This window comes from Propithecus coquereli, unplaced genomic scaffold (assembly GCF_000956105.1).
Source record: "Propithecus coquereli isolate 6110/MARCELLA unplaced genomic scaffold, Pcoq_1.0 Scaffold17, whole genome shotgun sequence".
Classification (NCBI taxonomy): domain Eukaryota; kingdom Metazoa; phylum Chordata; class Mammalia; order Primates; family Indriidae; genus Propithecus; species Propithecus coquereli.
Window position 1 is genome coordinate 6,058,862 of NW_012141635.1, and position 15,483 is coordinate 6,074,344.

Sequence of the window (15,483 nt, forward strand, 5' to 3'; positions counted from 1 at the left end):
ATGATGGTTTACTGCATGTTATTTTCTGTATACCAGTGTTGTTTCCTTTAGCCTAAAAAGGGCCTTGGAGAGAAGGTTGACTATTGGGTCAATAGGAAATTGTTATTAGAATTACAAAATGTCAGAAAACCAGGCTATCAACAAATAATGAAATTCACTTATAATATGTCCAAACAGCAAGCTTTGGGACCTTTAGAAGTCAGTTAACTGTAGGCCTCACTTCCCTTATCTGTAAGACAAGAAGAATAAATGTGATGATCTTTGAGGTTTCTACAAGTGCCAAGATGCTGTGACTTTTAGTGATCAAATTTCCTTGGTTTCTTATATCCTTTTCAGGTAAAATAATTAGATACACTAAAGAGGATGAAGGTGGAGGTTAGTAAATATATGCTTAGCACAGCTGATGATGTAAGAGACAAATGTAATTACAGATTTTTTTGAACTATTATAATCTGTGAATTTCTCTGATCATATAGTTAGAATTTCTTGTGTATTTTTCATATAAAAATGGTAATTTTTTCCCAGTAGAAATCATGCATATTTCAAATATTATACAGGGAAAATAAGCATAATTTATAAGTATTAGAATACCTTCTTTACTACTGTTTTTATGCTACCTATAAGATGTAAGACATAGAGCACGTTTGAAATGGTTGGTTTTTCATTTGGGAAGATGTTTTTATTTTAGATATCTAAAATTATAAGCCATGTAAGCAAGTTTTTGGTTTTTTTTTTCTTTTTTGAGACAGAGTCTCGCTCTGTGGCCCGGGTTAGAGTGCTTGTGGCATCAGCCCAGCTCACAGCAGTCTCAAACTCCTGGACTCAAACGATCCTCCTTCCTCAGCCTCCCAGGTAACTGGGACTACCGGCACTCACCACCATGCCTGGCTAATGTTTTGTTTCTATTTTTAGTTGCCCGGCTAATTTTCTATTTTTAGTAGAGACGGGATCTTGCTTTTGCTCAAAGCTGGTCTTGAACTCTTGACCTCAAGTGATTGGAGGATCACTTAGCACTCTCAGAGTGCTAAGATTATAGACTTGAACCACCTCACCCTGCCTAAACAAGTTTTTAATTTGACTTTTTTTTTTATTTTGAGACAGAGTCTCGCTTTGTTGCCCGGGCTAGAGTAAGTGTCGTGGCGTTCGCCTAGCTCACAGCAACCTCAAACTCCTGGGCTCAAGCAATCCTCCTGCCTCAGCCTCCCGAGTAGCTGGGACTATAGGCATGCACTGCAATACCTGGCTAATTTTGAATTTTTTTTGTAGAGATGAGCTCTCACTATGTTACCCGGGCTACTCTCGAACTCCAGGCCTCAAGTGATCCTCCCACTTTGGCCTCCCAGAGTGCTAGGATTACAGGCGTGAGCCACCGCGCCCAGCCTGGCTTTTTTTTTATTTTTTAAAGTTTTTAAAATTTTTGTAGAGATGAGCTCTCACTATGTTACCCGGGCTACTCTCGAACTCCAGGCCTCAAGTGATCCTCCTGCCTTGGCCCCCCAAAGTGCTGGGGTTATATGTGTAAGCCACCATGCCCACCTCCTTTATATTCTTAAAAACTGAGGACTCCCCAAGACATTTTGTTTTCATGGGGTTGAAATAAAAACTGATAAATTTTTAAAATTTTTACTTAGTTTAAAAATAACAATAAACCCATTACATGTTAACATAAATAACATTTAAACAAAAACTATGGTTTCCAAAACAGCAACAATAAAATTGAGTGAGAAGAGTGGGATTGATTGCTTTACTTTTTTGCAAATCTCTTTACTGTCTGACTTACTAGAAAACAGTTGGATTCTCATGTCTCCTTCTGCATTTAATCTGTTTTGTAATGTGTTCTTTTTGGGGAAGTATTTGGAGAAGTGGTTGGAATTGTGAGTATTTTAATAGTTTTTCTCCACATTATTATGGATATTCTTGAGAGTCTACCGATTTATCTTGCACTCTGAATGAATCTTTTATCCATTTTTATAATGGCATGCATTGGTCATTTGGAAAATATTGGTTCACTAAGTTATGCAGATCTTCCAAATGTTTCCAGATCTGTCATTTAAGATATTAAAATAACATGCTCATTAATTTCACCAATAATCTTATTAGAAAATTCTTTTAAGTACTGGGAAGCTATCAAGCTCAGAATAGTGATTATAAATTATTCAAAATTCTAATTTTGGCTTGATTAGCCTTTTTTTTTCTTTTTTTGAGACAGAATCTCCCTCAGTCACCCTGGGTAGATTGTAGTGCCATCATTGTAGCTCACAGCAACCTCAAACTCCTGGTCTCAAGTGGTCCTCTTTTCTCGGCCTCTTAAGTACTGGGACTACAGGCACTCACCATGATGCCTGGCTAATTTTTCTATTTTTAGTAGAAACAGGGTCTTGCTTTTGCTCAGGCTGGTCTTGAACTCCGGAGTTCAATCAGTCCTCCCTCCTCGACCTCCCAGAGTGCTAGGATTACAGGCGTGAGCCACCTCGCCTGACTGAGAGCTTTAATTTTAATCATTAGCAACAAATACAATTGGTTGTTTTCATTACCGTAACAGGCTTAGTTTATTTGTTTTTGATGAAATGTTGACCAAATATCCAAGTCTAAATAACTACTATTGCCTTATCATTCTTTCCAGTGAAAATAAATAAAGCAGCTAGTTCAGTTAGTGATTCAGTGCTTTTCCTTGATCACCTCGGGTCTACAGCAGAAATGTTTTATGTGTGGTTGCCATTTGTTACACACAATATTAAAAGGTGTCTACTGAAAACTCAAGATTTAGTAAAATTAATTTTTGTTATTTCATCAAGGAAATTTTAAAGTGAAACTGGTTTAGGCTGGGTGCGGTGGCTCATGCCTATAATCCCAGCATTTGCTAGGCTGAGACAGGAGGATTGCTTGGGGCCAGGGTTTAAGACCAGCAAGAACAACATAGCAAGACTCCACCTCTACTTAAAAAAAGAAAAATTAGCCAGATGTAGTGGCACACACCTGTACTCCCAGCTATTTGAAGGGCTGAGGATTGCTCGAGCCCAACATTTTCAGGTTGCAGTGAGCTTTGATGACACCACTGTGCTCCAGCCTGGGTGACAGTGAGATCCTGTCTCAATAAATAAATAGAGAGAGAGAGAGTGAAGAGAGAGAAAGAAACTGTCTCTCTCTTTTTAGCTGCAAGTTCTTTACATAGCAATGTAGAGTATAATGACTATTTCACTTTGTCATTGCCTTTTTACCAGCAGTTTTACCCTCTTGTTGTTTTTAGACCATCTGTTGAAATCTCAGCGTAATGCAAAAGGCCCCCTAAAAATCTTGGTATTAATGTGAAAATAATTTAGACCTCACAGACCCCTGAAATACTTGAGAGTACAAAGCATTACGTAAGGGTTCCTCAGTTTTTTGAAACTGATGTTATAGACTTGCAATAACATTCTAAAAATACAATCTTAGCCTGGTTAAAATAACTTAAAAATTAAAGAAAAAAAACAAAAACCAAATCCCAAGGTCCCCAAACCAAATAATTTCCTATTTCTTATGCTAAGACTCTTATGTCTTCACTTCTTTATTTTAATTAATTAATTAATTAATTTATTTATTAAGGCTAATCAAGTGAAGCAGTGGGAGTGGAGAAGGAACAAAAGAATCTGTAACTGGTTGTGATCAGTTAGTTATAAACAGCAGTGCACTTGGACCAGCCAAGAACCATGCACTTCTTAATTGTTCTTAACAAACTATAATAATGTAGCATTATTCTGCCAGTCAACTCTTCTCTCATTTTGTTTATCAGATTAAAAAAAAATCATCCCTTCATTGTATTCTCTATGAATAAACATCTCTATTATTTATGTTTACTCATTTCATAGGTAACATAAAAAAATGTCTATTTAATGATGGACTTTACTACTTGTAAAAGCTTGCTGTGTCTACAATGATGAATTATACACTTTGCCCCTTTTAAAGTCTTTGCAGACCAAAAAAATTTTTTTTCCCTCTCATTTCTCAGGATGCAAAAATCGAAGCAGAAGAATTTACTAGGAAACTATATGTTGAACTGAAGTCTTCACCTCAACCTCACCTAGTTCCTTTTCTTAAGGTAGTATTATATGTTACTTAGAAGAAATAGTTTGGGTTAGAGTACTATAAAATAATTTAAAACCTGAGTATTTCAATATGATAATGTGAAGATACTAACAGTGAGGAAGAAACCTCATAAAGCACATTCATAGTATTCTTTTCATTTGAAAACTCTGGAAAAAACAGAAGTGTCTTATTCCTGAACATAACTTAATGATTTTGTTGTTTTATGCTTATACAGGAATATACAGGCATACCACAGAGATATTACAGGTTGGGTTCCAGACCAACATAATAAAGCTAGTATCTTAATAAAGTGAATTATATGTATTTTTTGGTTTCCCAGTGCATGTAAAAGTTATGTTTATACTATACTGTAGTCTATTAAGCGTACAACAGCATTATATCTTTAAAAAATGTGCATACCTTAATTAAAAATACTTTATTGCTAAAAAATGCTAATGATTATCTGAACCTCTGGTAATTATTTTGATGGTAGAGGGTCTTGCCTCAGTGTTTAAGGCTGCTGACTGATCAGGGTGGTGGTTGCTGAAGGTTGGGGTGGCTGTGGCAATTTCTTAAAATAAGACGATGAAGTTTGCCACATCCATTGACTCTTCCATTAACAAAAGATTTCTCTGTAGCATGCAATGCTATTTGATAGCATTTTACCCACGGTAGACCTTTTTTCAAAATTGGAGTCAATCCTCTCAAACCCTGCCACTGCTTTATCAACTAAGTTTATATAATATTCTAAGTCCTTTGTTGTCATTCCAATAATACTCATAGCATCTTCACCAGGAGGAGATTCCATCTCAAGAAATAACTGTCTTTTATTATCCATAGGAAGCAACTCCTCATCTGTGAAAGTTTGATCATGAGATTACAGTAGTTCAGTCACATCTTTAGGCTCTACTTCTAATTCTAGTTCTCCTGTTATTTCCACCACTTTGCTTTTTTTTTTTTTTAAAGACAGGGTCTCACTCTGTTGCCCAGGCTGGAATGTACTAGTATGATTATAGCTTACTGTAACCTCAAACATCTGGGCTCAAGCGATCCTTCTACCTCAGCCTCCTAAGTAGCTGGAACTACAGGTGCATGCCATCGTGCCCAGCTAATTTTTCTTACTTTATTTTTTTAGAGATCAGAGTCTTGCTATGTTGCCTAGGCTGGTCTTGAACTCCTGGCCTCAAGCAATCCTCCTACCTTGGCCTCCCAAAGTGCTGGGGTTACAGATGTAAGCTACTGTGCCGGCCCTCCACTGAAGTCTTGAACTCCTCCAGGTCATACATGAGGGTTGGACTAAACTTCCAAACTCCTGATAATGTTAACATTTTGACCTCCTCCCACAAATCACAAATGTTCTTAATGGCATCCAGAATGGCAAATCCTTTCTAGGTGGTGTTTAGCTTGCTATGCCCAGATCCATCATAGGGATCACTATCTATGGCAGCTATAGCCTTACAAAATGTGTTTCTTAAATCATAAGACTTAAAAATTTATATTACTCCTGGATCCATGGGCTGCAGAATGGATGTTGTGTTAGTAGACATGAAAACAGCATTATTCTCTTTGTATATCTCCATCAGAGCTCTTAGGTGACTGGGTGCATTGTCATTGAGCAGTAAGTGCATTGTCATTGAGCAGTAATAGTTTGAAAGGAATTTTTTTTTCTGAGCAATAGGTCTCAACAGTGGGCTTAAAATATTCAGGAAACCATTCCGTAAACAGATTTGTTGTCACGCTGTAAATAGATGTGCTGTCATCCAGGCTCTGTTGTTAAGATTTGTAGAGCACAGGCAGAGTAGATTTTGCATAATTTCTTACAGGCCCTAGGAATTTTGAAATGGTAAATGAACATTGGCTTCTACTTCAAGTCACCAGCTGTATTAGCCTGTGACAAGAGAATCATCCTAATCCTTTGAAGCTTTGAAGCCAGGCATTGATTTCTCTCTGAAAAGCTGTGAAATGCCTAGATGGCATCTTCTTCTAATATAAGTCCATTTTGTCTCCATTGAAAGTCTGTTGTTTAGTGTAACCACCTTTATCAGTGATTTTTTTTTTTTTTTTGAGACGGGGTCTTGCACTGTCTCCCCGGCCAGAGTATAGTCATGTCATCATAGCTCACTGCAGTCTCAGACTCCTGGAGACTACAGGTGCACGCCACCATGCCTGGCTAATTTTTCCATTTTTTGTGGGGACGGGCTCTCACTTTTGCTCAGGCTGCTCTCAAACTCCTGAGCCCAAGCAATCCTCCCACCTTGGCCTCCCAGAGTGTTAGGGTTATAGGCTAGAGCTACCTCACCTGGCCCGTCAGTGACCTTAACTAGATCTGGAAACTTGTCGCAACTTCTGCATCAGCACTTGCTGCTTCACCTTGCGCTTTTTTGTTGTTGTTGTTACGAAGATGGCTTCTTTCCTTAAACCTCGTAAACCAACCTCTCTGTTAGCTTCAAATTTTCCTTGTGCAGCTTTCTCACCTCTCAGCCTTCATAGAATTGGAGAGAGGGCCTTGCTCTGGATCAGGCTTTGGCTTAATGGAGTGTTGGGGCTGGTTTGATCCTCTATCCAAACCACTCACTTTTTTCATTTCAGCAATAAGGCTTTTTCATTTTCTTACCATCTATGTGTTCACTCGAGTAGCACTTTTAATTTCCTTCAAGAACTTTTTCTCTGCGTTCACAACTTCACTAACTTTTTGGCACAAAGAGGCCTACCTTTCAGCCTATCTCAGCTTTCAATGTGCCTTCTTCACTAAGTTTAATCATTTCCAGCTTTTAATTTAAAGTGAGAGACATGTGACTTTTCTTTTTACTTGAATACTTAGAAGCCAATGTAGGTTCATTAATTGGCCTGATTTCAGTATTGTTGTGTCTCAGGGAATAGGGAGGCCTGAGGAGAGAGAGACAGACGGAGAACAGCTTGTTGGTGGGGCAGTCAGAGCACATATAGCATTTATCAGTCAAGTTTGCTGTCTTTTATAGGTGTGGCTGTGGCACCCCAAAACAATTACAATAGTAATGTCAAAGATCACTGATCACAGAATGCTAAAATAGATATAATAACACTGAAAAAGCTTGAAATATGAGCATTACCAAAATGCCAGACACACGTAGTGAGCACATGGTGTTGGAAAAATGGTGCCAATAGACTTGCATACAGGGTTGCCACAAATCTTCAATTTGTTTAAAAAAAAAAAAAAAAAAGCAACATCTGAGGCACAATAAAGCAAAGAGCAATAAAACCAGGTATGCCTGTATGAAAAGAACCTTGACATTGTGTGTGAAAATAGGGCCCTCTGTTTTGTTCTAATGACATTTTTTCCCTTAGAATGATAATCCACATAGTGTCAAATTTGGCAGGAAGGCTTTTATTTTTAAAAATTAATTTATATTAGGCATATTCTTCTCTACAGTTTATTGACTTAAATAGAATTTTGATGAGAACAATAACTTTGATAACCAAAGTTTGTTTTGGCAGACTAAAATAATATATTTCTCTTAGATATTCAGAAGTTGAAAAGGAATTAAATTGAACTTTATAAAGTCATTAGAGATCTAGGTTTATAGCAAACCAAAGACTCATCTCATAAATGTTTTTTCTTTTTTTTTTTTTTTGAGACAGAGTCTCACTCTGTTGCCCGAGGTAGAGTGCCGTGGTGTCAGCCTAGCTCACAGCAACCTCAAACTCCTGGACTCAAGCAATCCTCCTGCCTCAGCCTCCCAAGTAGCTGGGACTACAGGCATGTGCCACCATGCCCGGCTAATTTTTTATATATGTATTTTTAGTTATCCAGCTAATTTCTTTCTATTATTTTTAGTAGAGACGGGGTCTCGCTCTTGCTCAGGCTGGTCTCAAACTCCTGAGCTCAAACAATCCTCCTGCCTCGGCCTCCCAGAGAGCTAGGATTACAGGCATGAGCCACCACGCCTGGTCGCATCTCATAAATTTTGATACAATAGAATGAGGAGTTACCTTTACAAAATTTTGAGTCAATTGTATAGAGGAGACGAAAGAGGCTGCATAGCGAAAGACTCCTTTGGTTGCCTCATAAAGGAAGAATGGGAAGGAGGATGAAGGCACCACATTTTCATAGGGATGTTTAAATAGTGGACACTGGCTCTGGGCGAGCAAGTTGATTAGGAGGGTGCAAATCATGTGATGTGAAGTGTGGCTAAAGATACTGAGAATGTTTTCGCTAGAGAACATTTGGTTTGGGGAGGGGAACGTTGAAGGATCAGTGCAATATCTAATATGCATGGTTTAAGCACATCTCCATGAAAGAGATTTGACCTTTGTAGTTCTAGAACAGTGGACTCCAACCTTTTTGGCACCAGGGAGCAGCTTAATGGAAGATGATTTTTCCACAGTCCAGGGTGGCAGGGGTTGTGAGGGAGGCAGAGCTCAGGTGGTGATTTGAGCAATGCAGAGCGGCTGGAAATACAGATCACTTCCTGCTGTGCGGCCTGGGTCCTAACAGGCCACAGACTGGCACCAGTCCAAGGCCCGGGGGTTCTAGAAGAACCCCATAGCTAGGATTGGATAGATTTGTCCAGAAATGTGATGGGCTGCTTTGTGAAATGACTGATGCCCCTTTTCTGGATGATACTCTTGATTGAGGAGTTATAGACAATTCTTTCTTGGGTCCCTTTCAGTCCAAAGGTTCTACGAACTATATAGGTATTGTATATCTCAATGACAACTCTCTTGAGTTTATCTATGTTTTTTACTCATTGGATACAGTGCACAGTAGAAGGTGGAAAATTAGTAACCACTGATTTTCAGATGCATTGCTAGACAGTTTATATTTAATTTGCATTATTTACACTTAATTTTCATATTAGTTTTTTGGGAATAGGTGCTAGATAATATTTATATTATGGTATTGTCCATTTTAGAGAAGAGAAAACCACTTAAACTGACTAAATTTCTTTTTCTTTTTTTCTTTCTTTTTTTTAAAACGAGTCAAGGTATTGCTCTGTTGCCCAGGCCAGAGTACAGTGGTGTACCACAATTAAGTGTTTAGCTCACTTAGCACTCCTGGGTTCAGGCGATCCCTCCACTCTGCCCCCAGAATGCTGGGATTTAGCCTCCACGCTCAACCTAAATCAACTAACTTTTGATCAAACTCACATGTCCAGAATTTAGGCTGTTTCACTCACTAGATAACACTACCTTTAAGTTACCAGATATCACCATGAGGTATTTGCACTTTGTATTTGTTTTCTAGACATCTATCTATATGTCTTTGTTTCTTGAGAATTTTTTTCCCTCATCCTTGAGAGCTTTGGGGGTTGGATGTTTCATAGGGATGAGGGGTTCAACATTTAAGCTTAACCCTGGCAGGTGAGCAAGAGAGAATTCAGATATGCACTTACATTGTTTGTCTCTTCAACATTTCCAATTATGTTCTCAGAATCCCCTCATTACATTTTCTGTGTAATCTTACTTAAACTGTTTATTCATATATTTCCAAAGCAGTTTGTATTCTGCCGTTTTTAAATTTTAAAAAAAGATTATGAGGGATTTTTGGTCTTTTACTTTCTTTTGTTACCTTTTTATTTATACTTTTTGGAAATTTCTTCAGATGGGAATGTCTTTTTATAAAGTAAAGGAATGGAGCAATAGTTATTTGCTTCTTAAGTAGGGACTGTGGTTTTAGTTTTCATTTTTTGTTTTGTGAGCCTTTCCATTGTTTCTAGCTTTTACTAGGCACTCTGAATTTAAATGTCACAACAAGGCAGTCTTCCACCACCCGGGAAGATAACCTACCATTTATCTACTTCTGTGTCTTTTTTCTTACACAAAACAAACAAAAACCTTGTGGATCAAAAGGTAGAACCTACTAGATTTTAGTTTAAATTGCCTTTTCTCTTTCAGCAAGATGCAAAGATAGACACTGACTTAAAATCCAGTCAGAAAACATGCTAGCTCAGTTAAGGAAATTCTTTCAGATCTTAAAATTCACTTCGTATTAGTTTTATTTTGATGTAAAGACTGTCTAACGTTTGAAAGTAACTTAACAAAAAGTGATTCTCCTGTGATGTAAATGTAAATAAACTTATAGTTACTGAAGTTATTAATAAATCCATTATGGGGTTTAGATGACTATAGAAAAGTATGATACAGTCTTTTGTTTTACCAAATTTATATTGAGGTATACAAAATAAGCTTCACACTGAGACATAATAATTTCATATTGAAAAATAAAGCACTTTTGGGTCTTAAATTGATTGGATTCTGGATATTGACAGGATTTAAATAAGTGATATCAGGTGTCTTCAAGTGAAATACTTGATACACTTTCGGTTGGTTTCGTTATTAAAGATATGAAATATAAAGTTTTGTTTTGTTAGTAGCTGATTTGTTTAGTTACCAGTGTTTTTTTCCCTCCCCTGTGTTTCTAGAAAAGTGTGATTGCCTTACGACAACTTCTGCCTAACTCGCAGAGCTTCATTCAGCAGTGTGTTCAGCAGACCTCTAGCGAGGTAGTCATTGCAACCTGTACTGCAACAGTAACAACTGCTCCTGTGGTGACAACAACAGTTGCCTCACTCCAGTCTGAAAAGCCCATCATCGTTTCTGGAGTGACAACACCCAGAACTGTGTCATTGCAAACTCTGAATCCACTTGCTGGGCCAGGGGGAGCAAAGGCTGGAGTCGTGACACTTCATTCCATGGGCCCAGCTGCTGTACCAGGAGGAACAACAGCTGGAACTGTATTGCTTCAGACTTCCAAACCACTTGTGTCATCTGTACCAAATACAGTTACAACAGTCTCACTTCAACCAGAAAAGCCAGTTGTCTCTGGATCTGGAACAGCAGTAACACTGGCCCTTCCAACAGTAACTTTTGGAGAAACTTCAGCTGCAGCTATATGTCTTCCGTCTGTGAAACCTGTTGTTACTTCTGCTGGGACCACATCAGACAAGCCTGTCATTGGCGCTCCAATCCAAATCAAACTTGCCCAGTCCAGTCCTGTCCTTTCACAACCAGCTGGTATTCCACAAGCAGTTAAAGTCAAGCAGCTAGTGAGTAACGTTTCATTTCTGCCTCAATTATTTATTTTGAAAATTTTGAACGTTCACAAAACTGGCAGGACTGGTAAACAACTGGCAAGACTGTATCCTCTTTACCAAGTTTTACCAGTTGTTAATTTTTTACCTCATTTGCTTTGTCTCCCTCTTTCTACTCACATCCACAAATACACACATGATTTTTTGCTGACCATTTGAGAATTGGTTGCATAAATTATGACAGAGCATGTTGTATGTGTCTCTTAAAAGATGATTTTTTACACAACCACAACATACTTATTGTCACACACAGGATATTAAGTTTGGTATAATATTTCTCCAGTTGTGCCAGTAATTTTTTTTATCCTGTTTTTAATGAAGAATTGCATATTACATTTAGTTAACATTTCTCTTTAGGCTCTTTTAACCCAGAATAGTTCTAGCTTTTTGTGGTTGTTCATTATGTTGCACTGTTTTTTTTTTTTGAGACAGAGTCTCACTGTGTTGCCTGGGCTAGAGTGCTGTGGCGTCATCCTAGCTCACAGCAACCTCAAACTCCTGGGCTCAAGCAATCCTTCTGCCTCAGCCTCCTGAGTGGCTGGGACTACAGGCATGTGCCACCATGCCCGGCTAATTTTTTCTATATATTTTTAGTTGTCTGATTAATTTCTTTCTATTTTTAGTAGAGACGGAGTCTTGCTCTTGCTCAGGCTGGTCTCGAACTCCTGAGCTCAAACAATCCACCCTCCTCGGCCTCCCAAAGTGCTAGAATTACAGGCGTGAGCCACCGCACCCGGCCTATGTTGCAGTGTTTTAAGTGCCCAGGCTAATTGTTTTGCAGAATGTCCCTTTATTTTGTTTTATCTGTTTCCTCAAGATTAGATTCAGGTTAAATATTTTTGGCAGGGGTATTATATAGGTGATATTATGGTAACATTTCTTTTAAAAATAGTGCTGAGGAGAGAGAGAGACAATGAGGGGAGTAAATAAGTAAGAAGTTGTTTTTTCCCTAAACTTTGTAGATTGGGAGCTTCTTGGGTAAAGGAAGGAAATTTTGGCTGTTTATCAATTAGTATTTAGAATGTTCTGCTTAATTCAAGAAAAGGTAAGTTTTGTCAAAGGACTTCGAAAGTATTATTAGCCCACAGGAGATACACTACATGGTGAATTAATCAAAAATTATAATATTTTTTAGTACAGTTCCCTACCTTATACCATAACAGAGCTTGCTGTTCTTTTGAATTTTGGTAATTGCCCTTGTTGTGTTAGAGGCTGTGTTTTGAATCTCTTTGTTTTAGTTCATTCTGCTTCTTGGGATAGTAAACTCTGTAGACTTCCCAGACATTTGTGTGACAAGGATAAGAGGTTACTATCTGTGGATGACCGTCTTGTGATGACCGTTTTTGAACATAGAACAAAAGGGGGGAAGATCAGTGACTAGAACTGGAGACTAGTCGAACTCTTGGGTAGGTAGAAAGTAATAGTCATTTCCTGGGCACTAATCTTTTCACATCCCTTCCTACTCTGGGTGTGATTTTCAAATGGAGAATTGTATCTACTGTGTAGAATTTCTTTTGGCTGCCTAAATTTAATCTCTGATATGAAACAACATTGTAAGAAGCAGCGATTTTTAAATATTGTTTTGGGCAGCCAGGTTTGGGAACCGCTGAAACAGAGGAATTGGCTCAAGGAAAGGCCTCTTTTTGGTGGCACTGAACAGAGCTGAAATCCTCTTTATGTGTCTTAGCTGATTCTTGAATCAACGTTAATCTTTATTGAACATCTATAGCATGTAGGTCCCTGTGGTGAAATAATGCTTTATAGCCACCTGGAGCTTTAACAGTGTGTCATTTATATGCTGTGGGTTTTTAAATAATTTTATGATGAGAAAAATGCAGGAAGAAAACTGCAGAAATTCTAAGTGGCAGCCAAGTAATGGATCTCAGACTAGAACCCAGTGACTTTTTAAATTAGGTCACGGTGTTCCTGGCAGGAACTTCTGGATTTCTGGTATGTCCTGAAGCAGAAAACTGTCTGGTAATAATATCTTGACAGCATTTACGTTTCATGGGTTTGACTTGATATACATTAGAAATCATTTCAATAAAGAAAAAATGTGACAAAATCTGATGTTAAATATTTGGGGTTTTTTACTTCCTACTTTCATTCTTAAAAGAGTATGGAATAACTTAATTTTCCCTGTGAATTCTGCTTTCTTGTTTTGGCCTTTATTTCAATTTTATACAACAGATTTGATGTTAGTATTCATACCTACCTACTTAAAATGGCAAAAGCCGGAGTAGCTGGACACTGAAGATCCACTATAATTTATTTCACAACAGATTTAGGGACAAAACATCATAAATTGTTCTGTATGGTAGTGTCATAGAGAGGATTGAACTAGGACATTCTTTCAAATCAACTATTTTAGAAAGCTAGTATTACTCAAGTTTGAAAATAATTAAAGAATATCATCAGTCCAATTTAACCCTAGATCTAAGTGAGGAGGAAAACACTCAGGGTGCTAGAAAATAAGAAAGGGTTCCATGTAGCTTATAAGAAATAGGACATATAACCATTTAAAATGAGAATTGCCACATTGGATCAAATCTGTGGTGCATGCAATTCAGTCTGGTCTGAAGAATACACGTATGGCTATCTGGTTTGATGCCAGATTTAAAATTTTTGTAATTTGTTTCCTTTAATCGTGGATTTAAAAATTCCTTCTTAATATTTATTTCTCAGTTGTGTTAGTTCTTCTAGAGAATCATATAGATCTCCTGCCTCTTGGATAAGATGTTTAAATATAGTATTTTCAAGTTATAAGAATAATCCGCTCAATCTACCATTCTAGGGTTTAGATTTTATATTTTATGAAATGATTAATTTTTATCCCCTCATCACTTTAAAAAAACTTAGGTTTATCACTACATGCTATCTTTTCTCATTGATTATTGTATATTATCCTCTGGGAAGTAAATTAGCTAGAATTGTTCACAATTTTTTTTTTAGGTGTACATTTTTCATTTTGTACCAGCAGTATAGCACTTATTATATATTTTGGTCCTCAAACGCTTGAACTGTTTAAGTATTGATCTAATCAGTAGTACTGAGGATTTCACCAAACAATCTAGTTCTTACAAATGTTTAATCTTTATTGGTTATCTATCGGTTCTGGAATAGTAGTTGCTATATGATGTTAGGACATCAGTGTAAATGTTGAGCTTTAACATTTTACCTTTGAGTTGTTGAAAAGTTAATGAAAGAGTGAATGACTGGGATTATGATAGATAGATAATGAGTAGAAGCTTTCAGGAGACTTGATGCTTGAAAGATTTCCTTTGGATATTTTTGGAAAAACTTATTATATTTGAGCAAAAGCTAAATTTTAAATTAAATTTAATTAGTAAAAGCTAATTTACTTTAGAAAAACTAAACTTTAATTTCAGTCTGCTTATTTTTAAAATCTAAATTTTGATTAATTTTTATAACCAATTTTATCACATAAAATTAAAAAATAAAGCCCCTCAAATCTATAGGATATACAAACAAAATTTATGAATGGGAAAGTTTAACCTAAAATACCTAGTCTTTATTTTTGGCAAAAAAGGCTGATAATTTTGGAGAGTAAACTGGATATTATTACTCTTAATTGGCCGGGCGCGGTGGCTCACGCCTGTAATCCTAGCACTCTGGGGGGCCCAGGCGGGTGGATAGCTCAAGGTCAGGAGTTCGAGACCAGCCTGAGCAAGAGCAAGACCCCCGTCTCTACTAAAAATAGAAAGAAATTAGCTGGACAGCTAAAAATACATATATAGAAAAAATTAGCCGGGCATGGTGGCGCATGCCTATAGTCCCAGCTACTCGGAAGGCTGAGGCAGGAGGATCGCTTGAGCCCAGGAGTTTGAGGTTGTTGTGAGCTAGGCTGATGCCACGGCACTCTAGCCAGGGCAACAGAGGCAGACGCTGTCTCAAAAATAAAATAAAATAAAATATTACTCTTAATTATCTTCTCTTTATTTAATACTTAGGTGTCTTTAAGAATAATTTATACTTGGAGATAAGGCAAGAAGTTTTAGTATTATTAGGTTATTAAGTATGAAATGTCCGATTTCCTTACGTACTAAGTTTGACAATTGATATCTCTGACATTTCACTTTGACACTTCTTGTTTTATTATGAAGGTACAACCTCATTCTTTAAAATGCACAGTTTGGCTTGAGATTATCCTTTAAAGTTTTTTTTTAGAGCAATTTTTGTGAAACCCTGGATAAGTTAAAAATCTGTGTTATTTTTGAATATGAGTTCTGTCGTGGAACCAATGCAGTGTAGACAGCTTGAAATATCAACGAAGTGTTTGGGAAGGATGTGGCTAATGAACATGTAGTATGTTGATGGTTTGAGAAGTTCC

General features: G+C 37.3%; 1 protein-coding gene across 1 annotated transcript in view; it reads left to right on the top strand.

The window, feature by feature from the left end:
• TAF4B (TAF4b RNA polymerase II, TATA box binding protein (TBP)-associated factor, 105kDa) overlaps nucleotides 1–15,483 on the top strand; it is a 141,793-nt gene that overhangs the window by 22,860 nt on the left and 103,450 nt on the right. Inside the window, exons 7-8 of the mRNA XM_012641754.1 lie at nucleotides 3,986–4,075; nucleotides 10,464–11,087. Of these exons, the coding sequence (XP_012497208.1) occupies nucleotides 3,986–4,075; nucleotides 10,464–11,087 (714 nt within the window). The remainder of the gene's footprint in view (nucleotides 1–3,985; nucleotides 4,076–10,463; nucleotides 11,088–15,483) is intronic.